General features: G+C 44.1%; 2 protein-coding genes across 4 annotated transcripts; one reads left to right on the top strand and one right to left on the bottom strand.

Annotated features, from left to right (window-relative positions):
• Window positions 1-6,876: 6,876 nt before the first annotated feature.
• c3h8orf74 (chromosome 3 C8orf74 homolog) lies at window positions 6,877-9,136 on the bottom strand. Of its 2 annotated transcripts, none has more exons than XM_057027086.1 (5): window positions 8,999-9,136; window positions 7,963-8,146; window positions 7,650-7,873; window positions 7,294-7,449; window positions 6,877-7,217 (listed from the first exon to the last, which is right to left on the bottom strand). In XM_057027086.1, exons 1-5 carry the CDS (start codon window positions 9,068-9,070, stop codon window positions 6,987-6,989), a joined length of 867 nt encoding a protein of 288 aa, XP_056883066.1. In that variant the 5' UTR covers window positions 9,071-9,136; the 3' UTR covers window positions 6,877-6,986. The 2 variants fall into 2 exon arrangements, with proteins under 2 accessions (XP_056883066.1, XP_056883067.1); XM_057027087.1 differs by lacking the exon at window positions 8,999-9,136 and adding an exon at window positions 8,513-8,694.
• An 872-nt stretch (window positions 9,137-10,008) lies between these two features.
• Window positions 10,009-23,726, top strand: rp1l1a (rp1 like 1a). Of its 2 annotated transcripts, none has more exons than XM_057027547.1 (8): window positions 10,009-10,172; window positions 13,010-13,262; window positions 13,487-13,879; window positions 13,965-14,229; window positions 14,468-18,759; window positions 18,924-19,778; window positions 19,961-20,797; window positions 21,395-23,726. In XM_057027547.1, the coding sequence occupies exons 2-8, from the start codon at window positions 13,029-13,031 to the stop codon at window positions 21,746-21,748; spliced, it is 7,230 nt and encodes a 2,409-aa protein (XP_056883527.1). In that variant the 5' UTR covers window positions 10,009-10,172; window positions 13,010-13,028; the 3' UTR covers window positions 21,749-23,726. The 2 variants fall into 2 exon arrangements, with proteins under 2 accessions (XP_056883527.1, XP_056883526.1); XM_057027546.1 differs by lacking the exon at window positions 10,009-10,172 and adding an exon at window positions 11,798-11,965.
• Window positions 23,727-23,960: the final 234 nt, after the last annotated feature.

Below are 23,960 nucleotides of genomic sequence, written 5' to 3'. Positions count from 1 at the left end.
AAAAGGTGGCAGAAGAAGGGAGAAAGGATCTTCACTTTCTGCTTGTTTTTAAATGGAAGCTGGCCTCAGACACAAAGTGGGACTCTTACCTGTAAACGTACCTGCCTGACAGCAGAGGCGCTACGTTACCCAGCATGAATCATTAGCTTAACTAATTCCCCACCTTTGTAAACCTAACGTCTGAGTGGCGGCGCTACTTCATGCTTACTTTGCCCTTGTGTGCTTTATAGCGATAAAATGTTTTCAGTGACGGGATTAAAAAAAAAAAATCAATTTCCCCCCCGAGTGATTTGGTGGCACACAGCCTGAACACAGCTCGCCCTTTTGAAGCTAACAAATGCACTTTTGTTGTTTTTGTGGCTTATGGCAGAGAGCTTATGGGGCTTTTCATGAGTGGAGGGTTGTTTTCACAGCTCATGAGGGTTGAGGGGATCTTTCAATAGATGCGTAAAGACCAAAATAAAACCTAAACTGAGCGGTAATGGTTTTAGCTGCCCATTTTTTCTTCTACCGTCACAGAATATGTGATTCCCCTCCCGCCCTCTTTTCTGGATTTCCCTCTCAATTTATTCTTAATTTCTCCCCTCTCCGGTTAACTCTCCATCTGCCTTCTTCTTTGTCTGCCTCCTCTCTCCGGTCGCCCTCCCTCGCCTCCATCGCAACCCATTTCTGCTTCTTATGAAGTGTGAAAAATGATCGTCTGCAGGATGAAGTGGACAGAATTTGCCGGCGTAATGGCCTGACAAAATGAATCGCGGCCTTCCTCGCCATCCATCACCGCTCCGAGGCAACCGCGGTTAGGATCTGTGAAGGTGCTGGCTTATTGATTACTGGTTGTTACTACAAAGTGTCTGATTCAGTGTTTGCTGCACGACGGGGGGCGGGGGGGCTGCTGGTGGGTGGAAGTGAACGCAGGCGGCTGCAGCGCTCTCAAAAATCCTCTTTTGATAGATTTTAAATGGTGAAATATTGATTTCTGTCCAGGCCAAGGTCTGGCCGAGCGGCCCGCAGCCATTTATCGGAGGCAGGGAGCCGGACACCCGGTTCTGCTGGCCTCCATCAGTCATTCTGACACAGGAAAAATGAGAGAGGAAGCTAGCGAGGGGGAAAGAGAGGGTCCAGGAAGAGGTATAAATCAATGGCCTTACGTTTAGCTCTCTCATACATGAATCAAAACAGGAGCTGCATTATCTGCATAAAAACCAATACATGAGAGCTCAGGCTTAAAAAATAGAGAGTTAAAAACACACACATGCTGAAACTTTCCTCATTATCTAATGTTCATGACTGCTGACCATGAGCCAAACACTAATGATTTCCTAATGCAGACCGAAAGTGATTACAGCTCTTAACTGTTTTCCAAGTGTTGTAGAAACGCAGACAGGAAGCATTAATCCACATTAAAGCTCGGCGTGCACAGGCCGCTCACCTTAAACCGCAGGACTGTTCTCTGGGAAGTTTCAGGGAAATTGTGTTTTCAAAGTCTGAGCAGTCTGAAGACGCAAGGCTCCAGAAATGCTCAGGAATTTTAAAGGTACAATATGCACCATCACCATGGAGATAAAGGCTCCAGTACAGAAGATAGCAGGCGCGGAGGGTGGATGCACGCCCAGAATCAGAAACCACTCTAGAATTTATACTCAGCAGCATTTTCAAATCCTGTACAGCTCAACAGATTCAGAGTTTTAACTGTACATTTAAACCATTTCTTCCTTGGCGTTTTAACAACGTTAAAACTCCATTTAACCTGAATAGAATTCGCCATTTTTACCAAGTTTCTACTGTTATGGATTGTCATGGATTGTTTTGGTCCTGTGAAAAAGAAAGAAATGAGGCCAAGAGCAGGTGGTGACTGCCCCACACACACACACACACACACACACACACCCTCGCAGCAGAGAGGAACTTGCTCCTGGTGGGAGGTCTGCGGTCTGGCCCTCCACATTCCACAGACAAGTGTCTAGCACCTGCTAGGCCTCAGTCATCCTTTACTGGCCAAAAGATTAGGACGGGTGGACACGGGCCAAATCTGCCTGCTTCACAGTCTGTGCATTGATATCCACTTTTAGAAGGTACTTTTCTTGCATCAGCACATGAAGGGAACTGCTGTCGATCTGAATTATTCTTCCACCCCACCAAAAAATAAATACGTATATAAATATATCTCAGCACAGACACTGATTTCTCAGTGCAGCATCCAGCATCTTAATGTCCTATCCCATGTCAAAATCAAACACACACACACACACACACACACACACACACAGAAAGTAGTGTATAATGCAAACACAGCTTCAGCAGTGCATGTCTGACAGGTACACATGTCAGTGAAAAGTTCAAGCACGATCGCAGCATTCGGTCTCCCTCTGCAGTCGTCAGGTCCTGAGGGGTGTGTGTGTGTGTGTGTGTGTGTGTGTGTCCATGTCTGTGTCTGCGCCATAAATGTGTATATGTGTAATCCCAGGGCCCGATGCTCAGCACCTAAACACTCCCCATATTGTTTTCTCCAGTGGAGCTGGAAAAGGGAGGCTGATTTACAGAGCTGTCTGGCACTGGAGCACAAGGATGCATGACTGACTCGGCCTAATGGAGTTTTCAGCCTCGGATTTACACTTCTCCCTCTCCTCCGCCATCCGAGAGGCTCACATAAGCACAGGCTGACTGCTGCTCATCTCCGTGGTGGCTACAGCGTGTTAGCAACACAATCTCGGACAAAAAAAAGAGCGAACCAACACTGTGCTCGTATCTTAATACCTCAGGTTCATTGTTGTTGCGTTTTTGTGCGTCACTTGGCGACAATGTTTCCACATGGTCATCGCAGAGAATACGTCAGTGCTTTGCTAATTGAAAATATCGGATCAATTCCCTGATAGTGTCTCCGGCAGAATGCCGTCGTCTCAAAAACGACTGTCACCGTTCGGACCGAACCGCCGTTCAGCCTAGAGCTGCTAATGCTGGGAATCGAACACCGACGCCTTAACTGGGACCTAAATCACTTTAGTCTGTGTCGGATTGCTGGATAACCGTTGTGGCGGGGCAGCCCAACATTGTGCAGCTGCGCCTGAACACTGGTTTCCACAAATTACCCATTTCACAGCTCACAAAGCATTTAACCTCCACACAGAACAAATCCATTTCTGGGCTTTTGCAAGGACACCCACGCACACGTGAATGTGGACCGACATGTGTGTCAGTGGTTCTAAAACCCTGGACCTCATTCATTTGGCCGATGTTGCCCTGAAGTTGACTGAACGTTAATAAATAGAGTCATTATCAATGTAAAAAATGTCCTTTACGTACCAAAGTTATTTGAAGTTCAGCAGACAATTACCATGCTAACCACCAGCAGAGCATCATGACAGTAAACTAGCGAAGTCTTTAAATCCAAATAAACCCCATGTAAGTGCAGATAAGTGCAGCTTCGGCCCAATATGGATGTCAACAACAGTAGCATTGGTGAGTAATCTGCTTATGTTTCTTTATGAATGCAGCAGGACGTTTATTAGCCTGTGCAGCTGAGGCAAACTGTGGAATACGTACTGAAGGAGCAGCGGTTGGAGACAAGTGTCTTCTGTAAACAGAACGCGGTAACGTGCCAACGAGTCGAGTGTAATGTACTCCTGAGTTCTTCATTGTCGTAGCAACAGGCTCAGATTTGTCTCTGGGGCTCTTGCTACAACATTTATTGAGACCGAGAGAGACAGAAGGAGGGAAAAGGATCAAGGTCTCTGCCTATAATTACAAAGATAGCACCAGAGGCTCGGAGGCATCATTGGTGCTGCCTTCATATTGTAGGAAGACTGTTCTATCAGCAGCGGGAGCGGCCATCATTGCTTGTAAATTAATTTGGGCTTCCTGTCAGTCGGGGCCTTCTCCTCCTCTCTTATCTGGCAGAGTAATATGTGAAGCTGGGGAAATACTGCTGGAAGAGCTGGAGGAGAGGAGGTGAGGGTCGGGGGCGGGGGTGGTGGGGAGGGGGGGTAGTCAAGAGGAGAGATAGAAGGTGGGAGCAAAACAAGAGAAGAAGAAGCGAGTTATGGAAGCAAATGAGTGTCAGGAGCAGATTCAAGGATGGGCCCGACTCGGTGATAAGTGAATATGATCTAGCGTCGTATTACGCACACACACACACACACGCACACACACACAGGCCATTTGTCATCCAGGCTGGACTCTACAGAGAGGCCTTCACTTATCAGCACTATTTGTCCCTGTGTCACAGCCTCCTGATAAATCTTCTCCTTTTCTCAAATCCAACCCCTATTACCAGAAGGGTCCGACCCCCCCGTGACCCTCGGCACACAGAGACATACACACCGCTGACCTCCTTCACTTGATTCTAATTAACCCTTCACCCGTGAGGTGTCGCCTCTATTCCCTAATGGCGATAAATAGTTCCCATTAGTGGCCGATGGGAGTCATGATGGTGAATCAGGAGAGCAACAGCCCAGTGTGATGACAGCAGAAGCACTTTTTAAAGAGGCTTTCACTGCTCCTGTTCATTATTTGTTCATTACAACTATAGTCACTACGTAGATCACATGTAGCATCAAAGCCAAGACGAGCATAAATTCATTCGGCGTGTTTCGATCGGAGGCCACGTGTTTCAGACGTTCACTATTTTTCAGGCCTTTTACGCTTGAAACTTTACAGAAACCTGTTATTCCATTTTCCATCTTCCCCAAAGTCAAATGTCTATTTATTTTAATGTTAATTTAGAGTTGACACTTTCCTGAGACATAGGGATACATTTGTCATTTATACTCCAAGTCCATAAATCTGCATTAAACCATTTAAATATCAGAGCAATGATAAAAATATCCACTTTTAGAAACATGCGCGTTTTGTGCATTGTAACCTCTGTGTGGTGAAGGATCCAGCATTTAAAAAACTGCAACAAAACATACATAATAATCATTTGTGGCGTGTGGATAATAATAAAAAGATCAACTCCAATTTAAAGAAGTGTTATTTTTTAGATTTAGCTCTCTCAGACTGGAGTGCAAACAGCTAAATGTTAAAGGAAACGCGACAGCAGGTGGATGTCTGCCACAGTCAACATCTAATTTATACGTCTGTACTATTTATTCAACAAAGATTTAACCACATATAAAGAAACAAATAACTTCACGTGGTCAGAACAATGGGAGGGCTTCCTCTGTTTTAAATTGGGCAGGGATGGACCAGTGACTAGAACAACGACGATGAAACCATCAACAGGAGGAAGGTTAAATTAAATGAGGCTGTCTGAATGATGTAGCTTGACAGTGTGAAAACTCTCGTCTATTATAAAAATATTAATTACCAGGCAGCAGCACAAAGGTAATTTATTGGGAACTGTATCTGAGTTGCCTGTGATAATACTGTAGGCCATGGCTTCATTGTCTAGTTTGGACTCGATTGAATTCATCCAGGAGCTGGTGGTAATTGCATTCAGGTGTGTCTGTAAGCAATATTAATTTCCACTCTGCACTTCCACAATAAAACAAAGAATATCTTCCTTTCCAGGCAGGGAACCAAGTCTGTCGCGACAACAGGAGCAACCTCTATTTTCACGCTTGCACACAAGAGCAACAAAGAGCAAAACAAGCCTGGAATTTGCAGAGCACATATTCAGACATTTGGCAAACCTCCAAAAAGGGAACAAAAAAACCCCGCACAAGTGGCTATTTAAGCAGAGGAACAATAAGACATGCATCATCTTTTGTGGCCTGCTTGGCACAGGTGGAATTGAAAATAAATTAAACCAAAATCAATGGCGTTAGACATTTATTAAAGATCTGAGCAAGTACTCAAGTAGTTTTTAGAATTATCAAAAGACGTGTGGTGGGTGCCATGTTTTGAAATTGGTTGCTTAAAAGTTGAAAGTAAATTCCATATAAGACGTAGAAGCAGCGGAGAGCATTTTCCCCTTGGTTACTACTGCCACCTGGTGGCCACCAGAGGACATGGTTATAGCCAGAGGAAGTCGCTGAATGTAAACGCTACATTAATATATAATAATATATAATTAGAATTAAAACACTTGCTTCTTTGCTGTAGGACTGCACTTTAAACCAGAAGTTTGTATTAACAGATCGCAGATATGTGTATGTATGTATGTATGTATGTGTGTATGTGTGTGTGTGTGTGTGTGGTGTGTGTGTGTGTGTGTGTGTGTGTGTGTGTGTGTGTGTGTGTGTGTGTGCGTGTGTGTGTGTGTGTTGTGCAGTTGCAACAATGGATATTACAGCCAGAGAAGCACAAACACTGCATTTAACAACAGCAAAAAAAGCCAAACTCGTCAACAATCCGCTTGTCACTTACTGTTTTTGTTGTACAAAGTCCGGGTTCCTTTCTGCCCCTTCTGTCTTCTTGTCATAATATTCATTGATTTGGTTTTTAATTAAAACGAACACATTTTTTTCTTTCCAGCATAAACACGATAAAGGATAGATTTCCTTTTGGTCCAATATGTTCCCAGCGTAATTTACATTTAAAAATATATGTCCTCTCACAGTTTTGTGAGGGCCCTTCATTTTTTAAAATCAGTTTCGCCTGCTTGAGGTTCCAAAGTGCAATGCCCTTATAACTCAGAGAGTCGCTATTTCACCAGTTTCAAATTAAACTTGAAATAACCAAAGTCCCACACAGTCCCAGCAGAAAGACAGTCATGCCTGTTGCGCCCCCCCACTGTTGATGGAGGGGGCTCACTCACCCCTACTGTCATCTGGGGTTGACTTCTGTCGTCCAACTTCAACAAATGGATGAAATTCAATGGAAAAATAATCCAAAACATTTTATTCTTGTATCCAATGTGGGGAAAAAATCATCTGATTTGGCCATAAATTGATGATTTCATGCTGCGATCATTGAGGGACACATTCATACACAATGTATGTTTTTGTCTTCTGTTTATTATGGAAACAGGAAGTAACGAAGAGTGATGGAAATATCCATCTGCTACAGAAGCGAGGGTCCTCACACCCACTGCCTGCTCACTTCAGTCACTTTTTGGTTTTTGATTTTAATTTCTTTGCCTTGACTGTTGTCTCTGGCTGCGAGTTGCTGTTGTCTGGGTTGGATTCAGCGGCCGTTTGGGGCCCCCTGGTGGTCATTTCCGCCTTCTTCAGCTTGAGCTGCAGGATTTCAGTGAGCAGATTGACCTCCTGAGTCAGACTCGCCAAAATCTGCTCCTTGGTGGCCTTCACTGCTGAATTTAGTGATACGAAAAGTTTCTGCAAAGAATAAACACACTGTTAATACCAAAAAACCAGCCCACGTCCTCTGACCGGTTCTCCGTGGAAACCTTACCTCTCTGTTGGCCTCTCCATCCTCAGGGACCTCGATCTCCTCCACGGATACCCTTTCTCCGTTTCTGAGCTGCTTCAGCTTCTCCTCCTTCTGCTGCAACAGTGCTCGCAGCTCCGCTTCTTTTTCCTCAGATTCCCATTCCTGCAGATCTACACCCTGAAACGGAGGCAGAAACCCGGTAGAAAACCTTAACGAGCATTTTCCAGCCCAACAAGCTCACATACATTGATGACTGTTTACAGTCGATAGTAAATTCATAAATATAGCACAATCAAAAAAGACACTGCATTAATTATCCCCTTGCTAATGGTGCATTTTTTAAAAACCTATTGAATTATTTATGCTGGTTTTGTCACCTGTGCCAGAGGACATGGTGTGGGGGGGGACTGCACCTCCATGCGCAGCTGAATGGCTGTCTCCTCGGTGGCGCCCCGAAGCGCCGCCTGGAAAAGCCTGCGCTGCCTGACGCAAGTATCCGTGAGGAAGCGGGTGAACTCAATCCGCTGGGCAGAGCCGAGGTCCGGCATATACTCGGACAGCATGTCCCTCAACATGGACAGCAGCGTGGGAACGTCCGGACCTGCTGGTTGAAGAAAACTGAATGGAGGTTTCATGGTTGGAGTAGAGAAAGGGAGAGAAGTAGAAATGAAACCATCCAAGCGCTCTGACAGTCCAGCTTTGGGAAGAGGGCCTTGGCCATCAGCGCTGCCTGGGCCACCTCCGACCAGGGGAAGCCACAGGTTGCTGCAAACATCGTCACGTTGTACACGAAGTCTTGATGGAAGGCGCGTCGCTGGTCGCAGAACTCGGGCCATGTGAAATGAGCGCTGAGCCTCTGCACACCAGCCTCCATCTGTAACAGACACACACACCTTGAGGTGATGCACACCCAATCATATATATGACATAAATGCATGTTTACATATAACAACCACATATAATAACAAAGCTCACGTGGTTATTTTTTTAATTTTGTATTAATGTAATGGTTCAAACCAGTGACATTGTTGTGGTGTTGACTTATACAGTGAAGACACACAGAGTAATTTAAGCTTGGTAGAACATTTACTGGATTTATTTTCTGTTGCTGTTAGCAACTGTTAGCATTAGCGTACTCAGCTGGGTTAAGGTTCACATTTCCAACACAACAGACTATCAGGCCCTTATCGTGTCACGCGGAGGTGCACAGAATCAAGTGTTTTCCTTGCCAATATCTTACGTTGCTGTATTTTTTATTTGTTTCCATAGTTGCTGACTGGTCTAATCAAAACCAGTGATATAGAGTCGCTGGAATCCAGTGAAACAGTTTGAACATGGGATGTCTCTTTGAATCAAAGCTCCTTTGACATTTGAAAAAACGAATAAACAAATGTCCTGCAAAATTTTCTTTGATTCCTCCATTTTTAGAGTTGACCCCGCCCACACACACACACACACACACACACACACGCACGCTCGTGGTCACGTGAGCCAGTGTTTCCCCATACGCACCAAAGGTGGAGAGTTTGCGGGGGAAATCAATGACTAATAAACGCCATTTCTTGGAAACAATTGCATGAATCCACTCAAAGCCACAGCACATCATTGCCCGTTTTCATCGATTCGTGCGTGACGTGCGCTGAGGTCCAGCTCCAGGAAAAGGCCATGATCACGGGGGTCTGTGCAGAAGCACGCAGAATCAGTGAATAAGTGAACAACTGCCTACCTTTTCTTCAGCTCTGGGTCTTAGTTCTGTGTCTGTGATGGAATCCATTCTGATTACGTGACACACGCACATTTGGTTGCCATTAGAGACGGGGGGAGGGCAAACCAAGTGACGTCACACGCACCCTCAATACAGCGGCTAAAGGAAAGGCTAAATCCAAAAGTAAATTTATAGAAAAAAATTTTTTGTCATTTATGTAGCTTGTATTGATATATTTTGTTTGTTTAATCGCCGATTGCTCACACAAAGGTCGACGTAATTAAATCAGGATAATTAACCTGCCTCATTAACTTGTTGCTACCTAGTTTTAATGGCATCGTTTTAGTTGGTTCACAAATCCCATTCATGTTGTTGAATAGGGAATGCCACCACAGTTTATGAGTGTGTTTGTTGAGAGCATACTGCTAAATGAGGTTTATCAATCCGGGCCACAGATGGTTCATGGACTTCTAATCCTCTTTCCCCTGAATCCCACTCCTTTTCTACCCCCCCATAGTTATTCTCGCCCCTTTCGTTCTTAAGAAATAAGACCACAGAGGGGATTTTCATGAACAGTGGTGTGACTGTGAAGCTAATATAGGATTAGCAATTCCACAATATCCGGTCGTGATCTTAAAAAAATAAAAGATAATTTTCAAAATTCACCTGCTCTCAACCAAAAACGATTTAAACTGTTTAAACCTGCTTTAGAGCTGAACACTGAACATTATGAATAAATTAGTAAAGAGCGAATTGAAGCTTATTTCTGATTAGGATAAAGTCTGGATCTTGTAAATATGACAATCAAAATGAAAATCTCTTACTTATTTATATCTAATTTATATTCAAAACAGCTGCATGCATTATAAAGCAGCCAGAGGGGGGAGAGGCCTTATCAGCCCTTATCAATAATCGATTGAGGCGATGGGGAATGACGTGCATCGCGATACCATTAATTTGAAAGTGCGTTTCAGCATATTTATGCTGAGACACAGCGGCTTGATGCCTGTCGGACCGCATGTGTGCGCATATGTGCGCTCTCTGGATGAACGTGAACGCGGCCGTGTGTGTCTGTCCGTGGCACGTCGGTGTTGCTCTTGTTGACTCCACTTCAGCATCTCTCTGTCGGAATAGAACTCTTCTTTGTCCTCCCCCGGATCAATAAATCAACATTAATTACAATGTGTCCAAATCGGTAAGACTGAGCGTTTTCTTTCAAATATTCCCAACCAGCGTTTTACTTGGATGACCCTGTCTCGATCTGGGTCAAGTGCTGAAGTCTTTTCAAATTCCGTATCTCACAATATTGTTATTTTGTCTGTAATGCATTTGTGAAGACAGTGTTCTCACCCTCCCTCACACACAGAACCTTTAATGGGATGAGAGATGAGAACATTTAATCTCCCCTTTGCTGCTTATTATGACACAAATAAGCTTTCGGCACAGATGGAAAAATTGTTTTTAATATTTTGCATGTATTTTAAGGTGGGGGCAAATTATTTTAAGGGTAAAGTGGCACCGCAACAACAAAAGTGGATTTATCTTCAATTAGTACCAGTCTGCTTTTGCTGTATGCATGGCTCCATCGAAGGAATTACTCATCCCTGACTTCCTGTCTATCCACAACTCTCTAAAGTTACGTGCTGATTCTGCGCTCTTTTCTTCAGGTAGAATCATGAGTTGTTAAACTGTGTGCAGCACTCGTCACCTTCTAGTACATTGCCACCTGTAGCTGTGCTTTTATTTTTGCACTTGGTTAAAGGTGTTTTCAACAACACCCATATTTGAAATATGAAGTGTGTGTGTGTGGGGGGGGGGGGGGGGGGGGGGGGGGGTTAGCAATGTGAACACATTTTCCACGTCATTTGTGCTTCTGCAGACTGTCTCCTGGTTCACGACTCAACTTCCCAAGTCTAGGTGCCAACGAGCAAGGAGATGCAGCGTTACTTATATTTGCAGCCAAGCGCACGTGCATCACTCATGGAATAAACAGTCAGAAACCAAACAACAAGCAACCAATAAGAAAAACAGATTAGATATTCCATTCGTTGATATTCCATTGGTCTATATGAGACAATATGACCACAGTCTTTAACTTTAAATTGATTGTGAACCAATTTAGATCCCCCTGGCCAAAACAATAAAAGTAAAACTAATCAGGACTCCACTGGCTTTATGGTTGCGTCCCTTCCCTGCAGGCGGGCGCAAATGATGCAATCCCAACACAAACACATAACGAGGCCTTCAGCTCCAACTTCTATCACACTCCCTCTAAAACATTTCCTAGAATGCCAACTGCTCGGGAACATCAGGAGTGAACAGATTTGCTTTGTGTGTGTTTATATGACATGGTTCCACCTCCTGACTGAGATTGACATCACACCTGACAGAAATCCAGTATTTACAGGCTTAAATCAAAGAAGCTGTGCACAAGAGATGCTCGGGCCCTTTCTTGTTGCTTTTATCTCGCTCTCACACACACCCTTGTATTTCTATCTTTGTGAGGACGCTCCTAGACATAACACATTCCCCAGTTCAATACCCGAACCCGAACCTAAACCCAACAGTAACCATAAACTTAACCGAGTCTTAACCCTCAAACAGTAAAGTTCTGGGGACCAGCCAAAATGTCCTCACTCATTTTAGTCCTCAATATGTCCCAAGTGCAAGAACATACACACACAGACACACACACACACACACACAGGTCCTTAAGCAGGCTTTTGTTTCTAACCTTAGACCAACCCCTCCTCCTCTCCTGTCTCATCCCTCCCTCAGAACTTACACACCCCCCCTCCCTCCCTTGCCGTCACCATATTACTGGCTGCCATTTTACCCTGAGAGCCGTGCAGCCGCGGCGGCTCGTTGCCATATCTCGCCCTGTGACTCAGGCGCCTACACAGACACTCACCCCCTGCATCATTTTCCTAAAGGGACAGCTTTTTCTCCAGCCTTTTGCCACCTCTTTGGAAAATGTTTCCCAAATATGTGAGTACAGTATAACCTGTTGATAGATTCATGCATGTTAAAAATAGCTTTTGCTTTGTAATGTTAAACTGGTAAAAGGTGGTTAAATTGTATGTTTAATAATTAATACTTTGGTCAGACGTATATCTCCAAAGTTAATTTAAGGTGATATGATTTATTTAAAAATGACATTTGCTGTGTTTTCTATTATTCAGTGTCTTAAAATGGGAACACAATCTGTAATGTGAGAAAACAACTATTTCAAACATTGGTTAGGAGCTATTTAGGTAATGTTTAATCATCTGGATTCTACCAGTTCTGATTTAATAGTTTAAGAGTTTGAGTAGGAACATTTTTTGTCAGTTATGGAAACCAATGCTTTTGCAGCTTTTAAAAAAATATCGTGTCGGCTTGTTGCATCAAAGTTATATTTGGATGACACGAGGTACTTTAAGTACAAAGTTGTTAAGCGAGACTGAAGTGCAAAAAGGATTAGGAAGCAGGCTGCTTCGGTCTGGGACTTAAAAACCTGATAAGCTGGATGGTAAAGTTCATCCTTTTTTTCTCCCAAAGGTCACATGAAGTCAGAAAACAGCCATGGTATCGTCTTGATTCCAGTTTATGCTGTTGACATTTCACTGCTGCTAATATCAGTGCCAGTTTTCCTCTCTTGCTGACCTTTATTTGAAAATGATTTTTAAATCTGTACAAAATTGCGTCACATATGTCGTCAAGAGCATATTTATTTATCATGGTGAACGCTGGCTTGTGACACACAGAACAGAAAATGTTTATGTGTTACATATAGAATTTCTAAGCTGCATCTCAGTAAATATAACCATCTGTGGAAGCTTGACTGCATGCGGTTTTTTTGGGGACATTATTGGTTTCTGTGAACATTTGACATGGTCCTGTTGGTTATGTTCTCCTAAACCTGACCAGGTTCTGCTGGGTTCATCAGTTCAATTTCACTCTAGACAGTCAGACAATCTGTGGGAATCTTCTGGAAGTTAAAGTCACGAGACATGAGTGACTAAATTGTAGAACTATTGGTTTCGATTCCAGGCTTGCATGACGCAGCAGCATGTCGCTGGACCAGACCGGAATGTGGGACCCCCAGCCGACATCTAAACATGCCTCGCCCCTCCCCCAGCCCCCCTACATTAACCCACGCAACTCACACTTGACCACAGCCGCCCCGGCCAAGCGGATCACCTTCTACAAAAGCGGCGACAGCAAGTTCGGGGGCATCAGGATGGCAGTCCACAAACGCAGCTTCAAATGCTTCGATGCCCTGTTGGATGACCTTTCCCAAAAGGTTAGCATGGCACTTCTGTTTTGAAGCTGGCATGCAACACTCAATTCAATCTTTCCTGTCAACAGCATCATTATACTGTATGTCCTATCCTATATATCCTATCCTATATTCCTATTAATGTTTCCCTTCAGTGAGACAGTTCTCTTATTCTATATATCAAGCAGAAAATGATTCCTCCATCTCAAACCATCTTTTAAATGTATATGATGAATGTTATATATTAGATGCCGCTGCCATTCGGTGTGCGCACTGTGACCACTCCCCGCGGCATCCACACCATCAAACATCTGGAGCAGCTCCAGGATGGTGGCTGCTACCTCTGCTCTGACCAGAGGCAAGCTAAGCCGATCAACATGGAGCTGGCCAGCAAAAGGCCAAACATCTGGCACCACTACAGTCAGAGGCCCTATCCGCCTGAGACCACACCCTCCACGCCGAATGGCCACTTGCCTTACAGGCAGCGCCGGATTCTGCTGGTAAAGAACAGGGAGCCCAGTGTGAGGAGGAGCGTGGTGCTCAGCAGGAGTTCAGCCAGGAGCCTGAAGGCCTTTCTGGATGAGGCGTCAGAGGTGATGCAGTTCCATATCCGCAAGCTCTACACTGCAGAGGGCCGCAGGGTAAGAAGATGAAGATTTGTTTTTAAGTTAGTTGATTGTATTTTTGGTTGCTACTTACAGTGTGACTCTGTGGAAACATTTCCAGATCAACAATGTACAAAACCTGATGACCTGTCCCGGGGTGTTAGTGTGTGTTGGGCGGGAATCCTTTAGTCCACTGCTGGTGAACTTCACGAGGAAAACCTCAGAAGATAAACTTCCCAGTCTAGGAAGCAGGTCTTCAGGTCTTGACCCAAGGACCCCTGGTAATGGGGCGCGATCTCCTGCTACGCAAGGAGCCAGATCACCCATTCATGGAGCTCAGTCCAGAGCCAGTGAATACAGCGATGGACACGAAAGCAAGAAAAATGGTAGTTGTTGGGTTTTTTATACATATAAATATCTATTTTATGTTATGTATATGTTGAAATTATGTTGAGAAAGGAGATGCAACAATTTCCTAAAAGAAAACTCATAGATTAAAGACTCACAGTTAAAGGTACTGGTGGTAGGATCCATTATACAGTACAATGCCCTTACTACAATCCTTAACTACTACTAAAAGTAATTTTGCTCATTTTTTGCATTTTTCTTTATCTTTCCTTCCAGTAAATTTTGGATTGGAAACCAAAAAAAGCATCATCCATCCTCGATCAGACTCCTCAAACAGGTCCACTCGTTTCTCCTTGTCTTCAGAAAAATCCTACTCTCAGTCCAAACCCGGGATTATGAATGATGACATTGAAAAGCGTGTTGTGGTCAATAAAGATGGTAGCCTCTCAGTAGAGATGAGGGTGCGATTTCGCCTGCAGAATGATGAGACCCTTCGGTGGTCCACACAAATTAAAAAATCTCCCTCTTTGACCAATGAGTGTTGCCCCCTGAGCCAGGCCCAGCCCCATTACTTGCAGCATGGTCAGTCAGAGAGTTGCTCTGACCCTGATTCCACATCATTTGACCCAGAATGTTTGGATTATTCCAGCCAACATCCTCACCATATTATAGAAGGGAACCAATGCCCCTGCTGCTACCAGAGACAGAAACCACAGTATGACTTGTGGGAAAACCCAGCACACATCAATAATCAGCATCCTGTTCCTCCTCCATATTCAGCTGGACACACCCACACTATAGTGAGGCACACCCACTCTTCCAGTTCTTCCTCATCTTGCAACTCGAGAAGAGTGGTGCGCTGTCGAGCACGGCTTTCCAAATGTGCAGAAGGCTCAGGTTTGGACCCGAGTCAGCTGATCCAAGAGGAGATGTGTGTGACAGAGCAGGTTGAGCGCACAGTTGAAGTGGAGCAGAATGGAGACACTCATGTTGAGGTGTGCAGGGTAAGCCACTGCAGTGAAGTTGTCGCATTGGATAGCAACTTACAATCAGTCAGTGGGAAGTCAGGAGAGGCTAGGCTGATGATGGAAGACGAGGAGAATCATCCAATGTCTGCAGTCAGTAGCTCCTCACATGTCCTGCAATTACTTAAAGAGGACCAGGATGATGACCTTCCACCCAGTGTTTCGCAATGCTCCTGCAGAAATGAGCCATCCCCATCATCTGAAATTGCTTCTTTCCACTCCTGCCAAAACAAACATAACAATGAGGCAGAAAGAGAATGGCAGGCAGGATCCAACACTTCTTTCAGTCATTGCAGAGTGGCTACTCCACATTCCACTGAAGAAAGCGAGGAGATGCATGAAACTCAGAGGCTAAATCCCACAATCAGCAGAGCCTCTTGTAGATCCAGCAAAGCTGAAGCTGCAGCCTCAGAGGTAGTCGCAGATGACGAGGATGAAGAAATAATGAGGGTGGTTAGTGGCTTATCTGGTCACACAGATGGTTCTCTGCAGTCCAGTTTCTGCCCTCACTGTGGAGGCTTTAAACGTCCTGTCAACTGTGTTCTCAACAGTAGATCATCAAAGAGGTCCCATCAATCTCAGAATACTTCATCACCTCTGCCCAACCAAGAGCATGATGATGATGATGATGATGATGCCTCAAATGTATCAGGTGTGTCAACAAAATCCAATAAGACCAACCTCAGCAACCATGGCTGCCTCTCAACTTCAAATGTCACACAGAGTAGGGCATGTAGTGTCACATCCAACCTGTCAAATACTGAGACAAAAGATGAAGAAAGGTCCTCAGTAAGGGGTCACAAATGCAAGATACCATACAGGTCTGGAGCCAGTGGACATTCAGATGATAAGATCTGGGAAAGAAACCCTAGTCCCATGTCCGCTCAGTCCAGAAAGTCTCGTACCTCCAACTACAATGCTGCAACAGATGTGATGGCAAAAGAGGAAGATCTTGGAAATACTGAAAGAGCGATGGGCTCTGTGTCAGCCAAAACAGGAGCTTCATCCAAAACTCCATCAGTCAAATTATGTATTAATGATGCCTCTCAATATGATAGTACAACTATGGAAGAGGGCACTACAGATAAAAGAACCACCAGTCCTTTTGACAAGACTGGTAAAATGGAAAGGCCTGATAGTGTTGCATCTGCTAAATCCACTAAATCAAATGTGTCAATTAAAACCAACCAATCTCACAGGTCAATCTGTAGTAAGTATGCAACAGCAGTATCTCCATGTGCAGATGAAGCTGCTGCTGATAAACTACAGGGGGAAGGTAGTGGAACAGAGGAAAGAGCAGCAAGTACCAATTCCCATCAATCTAGCAAAGCTTCACAAAGATCATTTTCTCCAAGTGCAAAACCTGAAGACAATAACAGATCAATGAGTAAAATGTCAGGGCAATCTGTTAAATCTAAAGCTTCTGTTAAGTCCTCAAAGTCATGCAAATCAAACTATAATGGCAATGAAACTGTAACATCTTTAAAACCAACAGAGAGGGAACAAAACGAAGATGGAGCAATAGAAGTGAAAACACCCCAAGCAGAAAGTGCTGCATGCAGTACTAAATCTAATGAGAACCCAGAATCTACATCAGAAAGTAAAGACATACCGGGAAATGATGATGTCCAAGAAAAAGCGGAAATTACAAGCATGGAAGAGAGAGCCCCTAGTGCCATGTCAGGAAACTCACACAGTAGTGCTATGTCTTCCTGCCCCCAAAAGTCAAACTGTTCAGCACGCCTAGATCCCAAAAATGAAGATGGGCTGGAACGGGCACACAGTGCCATGTCTGCAAAGTCAAAATCATCTGCAAGATCCTCACATAAATCAAGTTCTGGTGGAAAAATTCCTGCTTCATCTGCTTTGTCTCATAAATCCAGTCATAATGGAACAGCCGATGTAGAGGAAACAGCTGTGTCGGGCAATTGTATTTCTGACCGTTCTCGTGACCGATCGGTGTCACCCAAAAGTATACGTTCCCCAAAGATTAATTCACCAAAAGTTTCACCCACACCATCCGGCAGTCCACAATCCCCTGTGCAACAGTTGCTGCCTGACCCAAGTGTTAGTGAAACAAGAGGGCTCAGTGCCTTGTCGGTTCACTCTGTAAAGTCTGCAAAATCTACAAGATCCAAATGCAGTTGTGGAGCTGCTTCTTCAACAAAGGAAGTGGATCTGGAGGACAAGGATGTGAAAAGTGAGGAGTTAGCTGGGCAACCTTCCAGCATCCTGTCCCCCTCAACCAAAAGACTGAGGAAGGAGTCAGGAGGCACGGAGGAACCACTGAGTCGAAATTCTTCAGGGTCAATCTCTATTGGACTGCCTGAAGACACAGACAGTTCAGACAGTTGGAATTCCAGTGTTTCTGGAAGAAACAGAGCAAAAACAAGAAGCCCCGATGTAGCTGCGAAGGAAGATGTGGAGAGATTATCTGTCATTTCGCAAAAGTCCAATTTTAATGAAAGCAAAAGCACTCATGACCTCCCACTCATAAATATAGCCACCATTAAATCACCAGGGCAAAGTCAGGAAAGTGGAGAGCAAAATCCAGTAAAAGAAAGCAATCCAGCTACAAGCAAAGGCACCGGGTCTCGCAGTAGTAAATCAGGGAGTTCTAGGTCTGCATCGAGGCCAAAAAGTAGTCATGTAGATGAACTGGACAATAGGGCCTTATCTACTGCATCCTCTGCAAGTGCTCAAATAAAACATGTTGCAAAAACACCCAAAGGAGATTATGTGGAAAATATCAGGAGACCAATAAGTAAAGCCAAAAAGAAAGAAGATATTGAGAATGACAATGCAACAAGCGTAACCTCCAAGAGTCCCTGTTGCCTCAGTCCAGATGTCGCACCACCTTTGGCCACCTCCAATGGAAGTGGGAAATCACTCAGCTCTAAAAGGAAGGAAGCATCAATAAAAGCTCAAAGTCCCTGTCCTGCACCGAATACCAGTCCCGCTGAAAAATTGGAGACGTGTAGTGAGAGCACTCTATCGCAATCTCTGTCAGCGGCAGACACGCTGAAGGAAACTGTGGCTGCTGCACGTCCATCCAGCCATCAGTCCAAAACCAGCAAAACTAGTAACAAGCCGAGGAGTGAAAAAAATCGGGAAAACAAGATAGCTCTTGTAGATCTTGAACTGACACCAACCTGTCTTCCCAATGCATCCCCCAACGAGGTGGTCAGTGAGTGGCTGAAAGGCATTCCTGCTGACAGCAGCATGCTTGACTTTAGTGACGACCTGCATGTGGTAGAAGAGCATGAAAAGGTGGAAGACAACCCTGTTGAAGAGGCAGAAGATGAGGGTCTTAAAGAGAATACAGTGGATGAGGAGGAGAAATCCAACCATTTGGAGGAAGAGGAGGAGAATGAAGAGGAAGAGTGTAAAGATGAGGGTGCAGCAGGAGATGCTGTAGTTACTTCTCAGCCCAAAGCTCCGTTGATGTGTAATGATTCAGTACCCAGGAACTGGCAGTCCTCTGCTGCTGTCATGAAAGTACTGCTGAGCTCCTCTTTGGGAAGATGTCAGAGCTTACCAGAGGTAAGAAGATCTTTATTTACACAACTTTAGAGTTTAAAGCAATTCAAAATCAATGTTTGATTTCACAGAGTTAGCAATGAAAAAGCAACCATGTCTTTCCTAAATGATAAATACATTGAATAATATGATCCTGAGCACAACAAATAAAGCTCTGTCATCTGCAGGTGTCCCCAGTTTACGGCCGTAGGCTTAGCACCTCAGCTAAAGGGTTCTTGGACTGTTTGGCCCAGCTCCAGCTGATTGAGCCAGCAGTGCACCCATGCTGTGACCAGTCGACAGGCCATCGGTATGAGGACATAATGACCATCCTTCAGTCCCTCTGGCTCATTGAACCCAGAGACATTGAAGCCAAAGAGGACAAAGACAACAGAACCGACCAGGTGACTCCACCGAGGTCTTCATCTGGAGTGGATATGAGCAGCGGGTCTGGCGGATCAGGGAAAGAGATGGTTAACCCAGGTGGCGATGAAGCAGAACAGAACCATAGAAGTGATGCGGTAGACACACGTGAAGATGAGCATGACGTAAATACAGATCAAAATACTCTCCCTGCCAGTCTGGACAGTCCAAAAGCTACTGAAAATCCCTCAATTGAAAAATCCTCCCCCAACGACAGTTCCAAATCCCCCACCGATAATGAAAGAGAGACACCAGAGGAAACCAGTACGGGCTCACCCCCAGCTGTGCTGCAAACGCTGACAAAAAAGCCATCCCAGGAGCCCGATCCAGTTTGGATTTTGAAACTGCTTAGAAAACTAGAGAAACAGTTCATGAACCATTACGTCAATGCCATGGCAGAGTTCAAGGTCCGCTGGGACCTGGACGACAGTGTTATCCTGAACACCATGATCACTGAGCTGAAGGACGAGGTTAGCCAACGCATCCAGAGCAGCATCGCTCGTGAAATAAAGAAGATTCAAAGTCGGGCCGGCAGAATGGAACAGTCAGCTTATCCGCCAAGAGAACCAAATCTTTCCAGGGATTCTTCCATGATAGAGAAAAGACGTCGTATGATGAGGGTAATTTCAACACAATTGAACCTTTGTGGAGTCTGTTCATGAATTAATTATCATGACTGATTTTCTTGCATATAATGCCAAAACAGGACCAACTACAGGAATTAGGAATGTATTTGAGGTCTGATAAAAAGCATAAAATGATTCTTCTTTTAACATGGAAATAAGATTCATTTATGTTTCAGGTCATGAAGAACCAGTCAGTCAAAACTGCTGACTCCTTCACCGATGAAGAGATGATGGGCGACTTCAGCGACCAGCGGAGTGAAGACGAATACTGTCCCTGTGATGCTTGTGTCCGCAAAAAAATGGCTTCCCGGCCGTTGAAAATAAACCAAGCTGCCGCAGAAGCACCAGTGATGATGGAGTTTGACCTCTTAAAGATTCTCCAATTAAAGAAAAGCCCATTGCCTTCAGACACTGCAGCAAGGGAGGAGGAGGTTAAGGAAGTGGTCGTAAAGGAGGAGGGGAGGAGTTTAGAGGTAGTCCAGGAAGAAGAGGAAGAGGTAGAGGAAACCAAAGAAGATATCAAAGCTGTTGTGCTATTAGAGGAGACGATCCTGGAGGAAAATGAAGAGGTAGAAGATGGGAGTCCGTCAGAAGAGGAGGAGGTGGTGGCTGAGGTTGATAAGGCAGAATGTGAATGTGTAAAAGAAGAGGAGGAGAATGTGCAGGAGGGAGAGGAGGAAACAAGCAATAATGGAGGTGAGGGTGAGTCAGCAGATGATGAAGAGGAGAGCGAACAGGAGACAGTAAAAGAGGCAGCAAGAGATGAGACAGCCAACGATGAAGAAGAGGTGGCAGAGGACTTGGATGAGGAGAGAGGAGAATCGGCCGGCAGGGAAAGTACAGGGGATGAAGATATAGAGAATAAGGAGGTAAAGAGTAAAGAGGACTCAGAGGGTGCCACTTCTGAAGCACGGGATGAAGAGGATAACCCTAGAGAGGAAGAGTCACATGACACAGAAAAGGGAGGAGGAAGTGATGAAAGAGAAGCATTGGAAGAAACAGATGCATCACAGGTAAGAGAAATAAGCTTGTAGACACCGCTCATCTTTAATCACAGGTTAATGTTCCATCATGTTGGGTGCACTTAATATCCCTAAGAAATACTCCTAAAATAGAACAAATTAAGGCTGTACTGTGTTGCAAAGAGTTAAAATAGGTCAAAGCACATAATTTCCTAGAGTCTCTTTCCTGACACAGACTTGAGCGTCATCTCTTTACATCACCTGTGAGGTGCTGAACTGGGCTGGGTTAAGGTGTGCTGAACATCGAAAAGGAAGCTGACCCAGTGCAACCCTAACAACTAAGGCTAAGCCTGTGGGAACAGATAATCACACTATCCAATTAGCCCCGCAGAGCCGATCTGTTTTCTTTTGACAGCGGCAGAGCACTTATTATCAATCACAAATGGTCTTCAGGCCACAAAGTTAATAATTCAAACCCCACAGAAACAAAAATGTTGTAGATTATTGCTTTGTCCTCAGCGTGTTCTAATTACATTTTAATGCCAACCATTTTGTTTTGTTATATAATTGACACATAGCTTTAATTAGGGCTCAATTTAGTAGGGCTCAATTTACTGAATTACATCTGAGGTGCTCTTTACCCCTCAGGGGCTGGAGTCGTCACAGCCAGAGGAGGCTGCTGACACCGTGCACTCATGTGACAGTAATGGTGACGAATCAGGGGAGGTGCAGAAAGCAGATGATGAAGATCCAGAGGAAACACAGGAAGAGGTCAACAGTAAAAAAGGGGATGGTGCCCTTCAGCATCAGTTCACCAGGACCTCTGTGGAGTCCCAGCCTGGGTCCCTGGAGGATGTTGATCTGCCCCCAAACATAGTGAGTTCCATAGAAGTGCCCAAAACAGGAGCCGGTGGTGGTGGCAGCGCGGGTCAAAGGAGGAGTCGGTCGCCAGCCAGGGTCAAACGTCGCAAACCCAAAGAGTGTGATGAGGAGGACTTTTAACTAAACAAGAAAACCCTCTCTGGCGTGGACATGGCAAGGAACTAATGTCCCATGAACCCTGAGGAGTTTGTGCAGGTAAAAAAAAAAGCTACAACAAAAAAGAAAGACTGAAATACTAAAAGCACTTTAATGCTGCAGATCTGGTGAAGGAGTCCCCATCTGTAAATCTAGTATTTGTAATGATATTTCTAGTTTTAAAGTGATTGTATGCTGGGTGCGATTTGTCAAAAAAATAGAGGGGGTGGATGTTTTTTTTTAAAACAATCAACAGGCCTAATTCTTTCTTTTTCGTTAATGTGGGCCCTATTCGACTTTGAACAGCTGAACATACATTGTTAATGCAAACCAAAAAGACATGAAACAATTAATTTTCGCCTCACTTAGCAGATTGCGCCGACTCGATGTAGCCACCAACCACATGCTCCTCTAGCAGCGTGACTAACATCAGAGCTTCCTTGATCTCAAGAGTTCTCCTGAGCTGAGGAGTAAAGTTACGTTGTGTAGATATGGCTTTGATCTTTTTTGTGCAGGTCGTGTTCAGAAAGACGCTACTCAGCTCTCGTTTACTTTGGCCCTCGTTCTACATTGCATTAGTATATTATTAGCAAGCCATACTAATTTCCCTGTTCCCTATGCATAGTTAGCAGTATTATTTCAACTGATCATTTAGCACCCCTACACACACACACACACCACCCCCCTCAAAAAAAAAATCGCACACAGATTGTATGAAGGGAAGTTCAATGTTGTACTATATTTGTATGTATTTGGTATAATCTACACAATCAAAGTATTATGAGAACTCATGTGTCCAATAGACCATTAATATTAGTATTATATACTGTAGCTATTAAACTACCAAGTCCCTCAGCAGCATTAGTGAGTTGGTGCTTGGTTTACTTGGACATGTCTTATTATGTATGTTATCTCAGGGGTATGGACAGCCAGAAGGCTTTCGACGCATTATCTTCTAGCAATTACTTAACAACTTGCTAATTTTGTAAGGACAGATCTGTTTAAATATATGGAAGCACAATGATGTAACCTCATTACCTTTTAGCAGTTGATCACTATTTTTTGCTGACTCAACGTTGTATGTGTGATAAATACAAAGGGAACTGCTGGTTATCTTAGCTTAGATTAGCAACAATTCATCATTTTGAGGAATCCCCACTATACTAACCAATTTAATGGTCAGGAGAACAGCTGTTACTGGGCAGTGACTGTAATTGTAACAGAAAGAGTTTCACTCCACTTTCGGTCTTAATGCCAGCTAAGCTAAGTAGCTAAGCTTATAAAGTCCTGGTTCGAGCCTAATTATGTAATGTCAACAAAGGGCAGAAAATACTAATGCACTAAAAATTAAACAAACTCAATTATAAATGATTTATTAGATCAACATAAGGTTATACTTGATGTCTAGTTTTACTGTGCACTCAGCATATTTTGCTCTAATGTCATTGAAGGTCAGAAGAGAATGTCTGAACTTGAGGGAATATTGTACGTAAATCTTTCTCTGCTGCTTGAAATCAAGACCTCCTACATGATATGGTGTAGCTTCAGTTGGGGTTGGTGTAACTGGCCATACGGAACAAGAATAAAGTTATTGATGCCTTACTGTATCCATGGTTATAAGAAGCTAAGGGTGGTCACAGCTCATTGGCTATCTTCTGTTTGTTTGGGGATCTGTTATTGCTCCTGCAGGATAAAAGAAAAGTGAGATCTCTGTAAAATGTACTTTTAAAGGTTTTCTTGCTCATGTTGAAGCCGAGTGACCTAATGTTGATGCTTACCTCCCAACTGTAGAACAAATCTTTAGATGGTTACAGTGATGTGGACAGTATCAACAATGAGACTGTGCCTATTTCCTGTTATTCTGTTTGACTCTCAGTCACTGAACTTAGTGAACATCAAGCACAGAGAGGAAGTGGATCTTTAAGTGTAACTATGTTGACATGAATAAACCACATGCACAGGATGGTGGATTATCTATTCATTCATTCATTCATTGTGTTTACACTTTACTGTTAGATTCCCATGTATATGTCTACAGTTACAGCTAATTAGGACATAGCAATTCAAATATTATACGTCTCCTTACTGTCTGGCCCCAGTGTTGTTTTCAAAGCCGCTCAACTCCCAAGACAGATAAGTCACACTAATCCAGCATGTGTGCACGTGTGCGTGCGTGTGTCCATTTGTTTTGGACTCC

This window comes from Takifugu flavidus, chromosome 3, assembly GCF_003711565.1.
Source record: "Takifugu flavidus isolate HTHZ2018 chromosome 3, ASM371156v2, whole genome shotgun sequence".
NCBI classification, from domain to species: Eukaryota; Metazoa; Chordata; class Actinopteri; order Tetraodontiformes; family Tetraodontidae; genus Takifugu; species Takifugu flavidus.
This window is presented reverse-complemented; position numbering and strand designations above follow the sequence as displayed.

What these genes read in the sequence shown, in the direction of transcription:
- c3h8orf74 (XM_057027086.1), bottom strand. Translation starts at nt 9,070, where the DNA reads ATGTGCGTGTGTCACGTAATCAGAATGGATTCCATCACAGACACAGAA. An exon ending in GACCCAGAGCTGAAGAAAAG is followed by an intron (nt 8,147 to 8,998) that starts GTAGGCAGTTGT and finishes TGTCTGTTACAG; the next exon opens with ATGGAGGCTGGTGTGCAGAG. An exon ending in CCTCTTCCCAAAGCTGGACT is followed by an intron (nt 7,874 to 7,962) that starts GTCAGAGCGCTT and finishes TTCAACCAGCAG; the next exon opens with GTCCGGACGTTCCCACGCTG.
- rp1l1a (XM_057027547.1), top strand. Translation starts at nt 13,029, where the DNA reads ATGTCGCTGGACCAGACCGGAATGTGGGACCCCCAGCCGACATCTAAA. An exon ending in ACACGAAAGCAAGAAAAATG is followed by an intron (nt 14,230 to 14,467) that starts GTAGTTGTTGGG and finishes CTTTCCTTCCAG; the next exon opens with TAAATTTTGGATTGGAAACC. An exon ending in AAAGACGTCGTATGATGAGG is followed by an intron (nt 19,779 to 19,960) that starts GTAATTTCAACA and finishes TTTATGTTTCAG; the next exon opens with GTCATGAAGAACCAGTCAGT.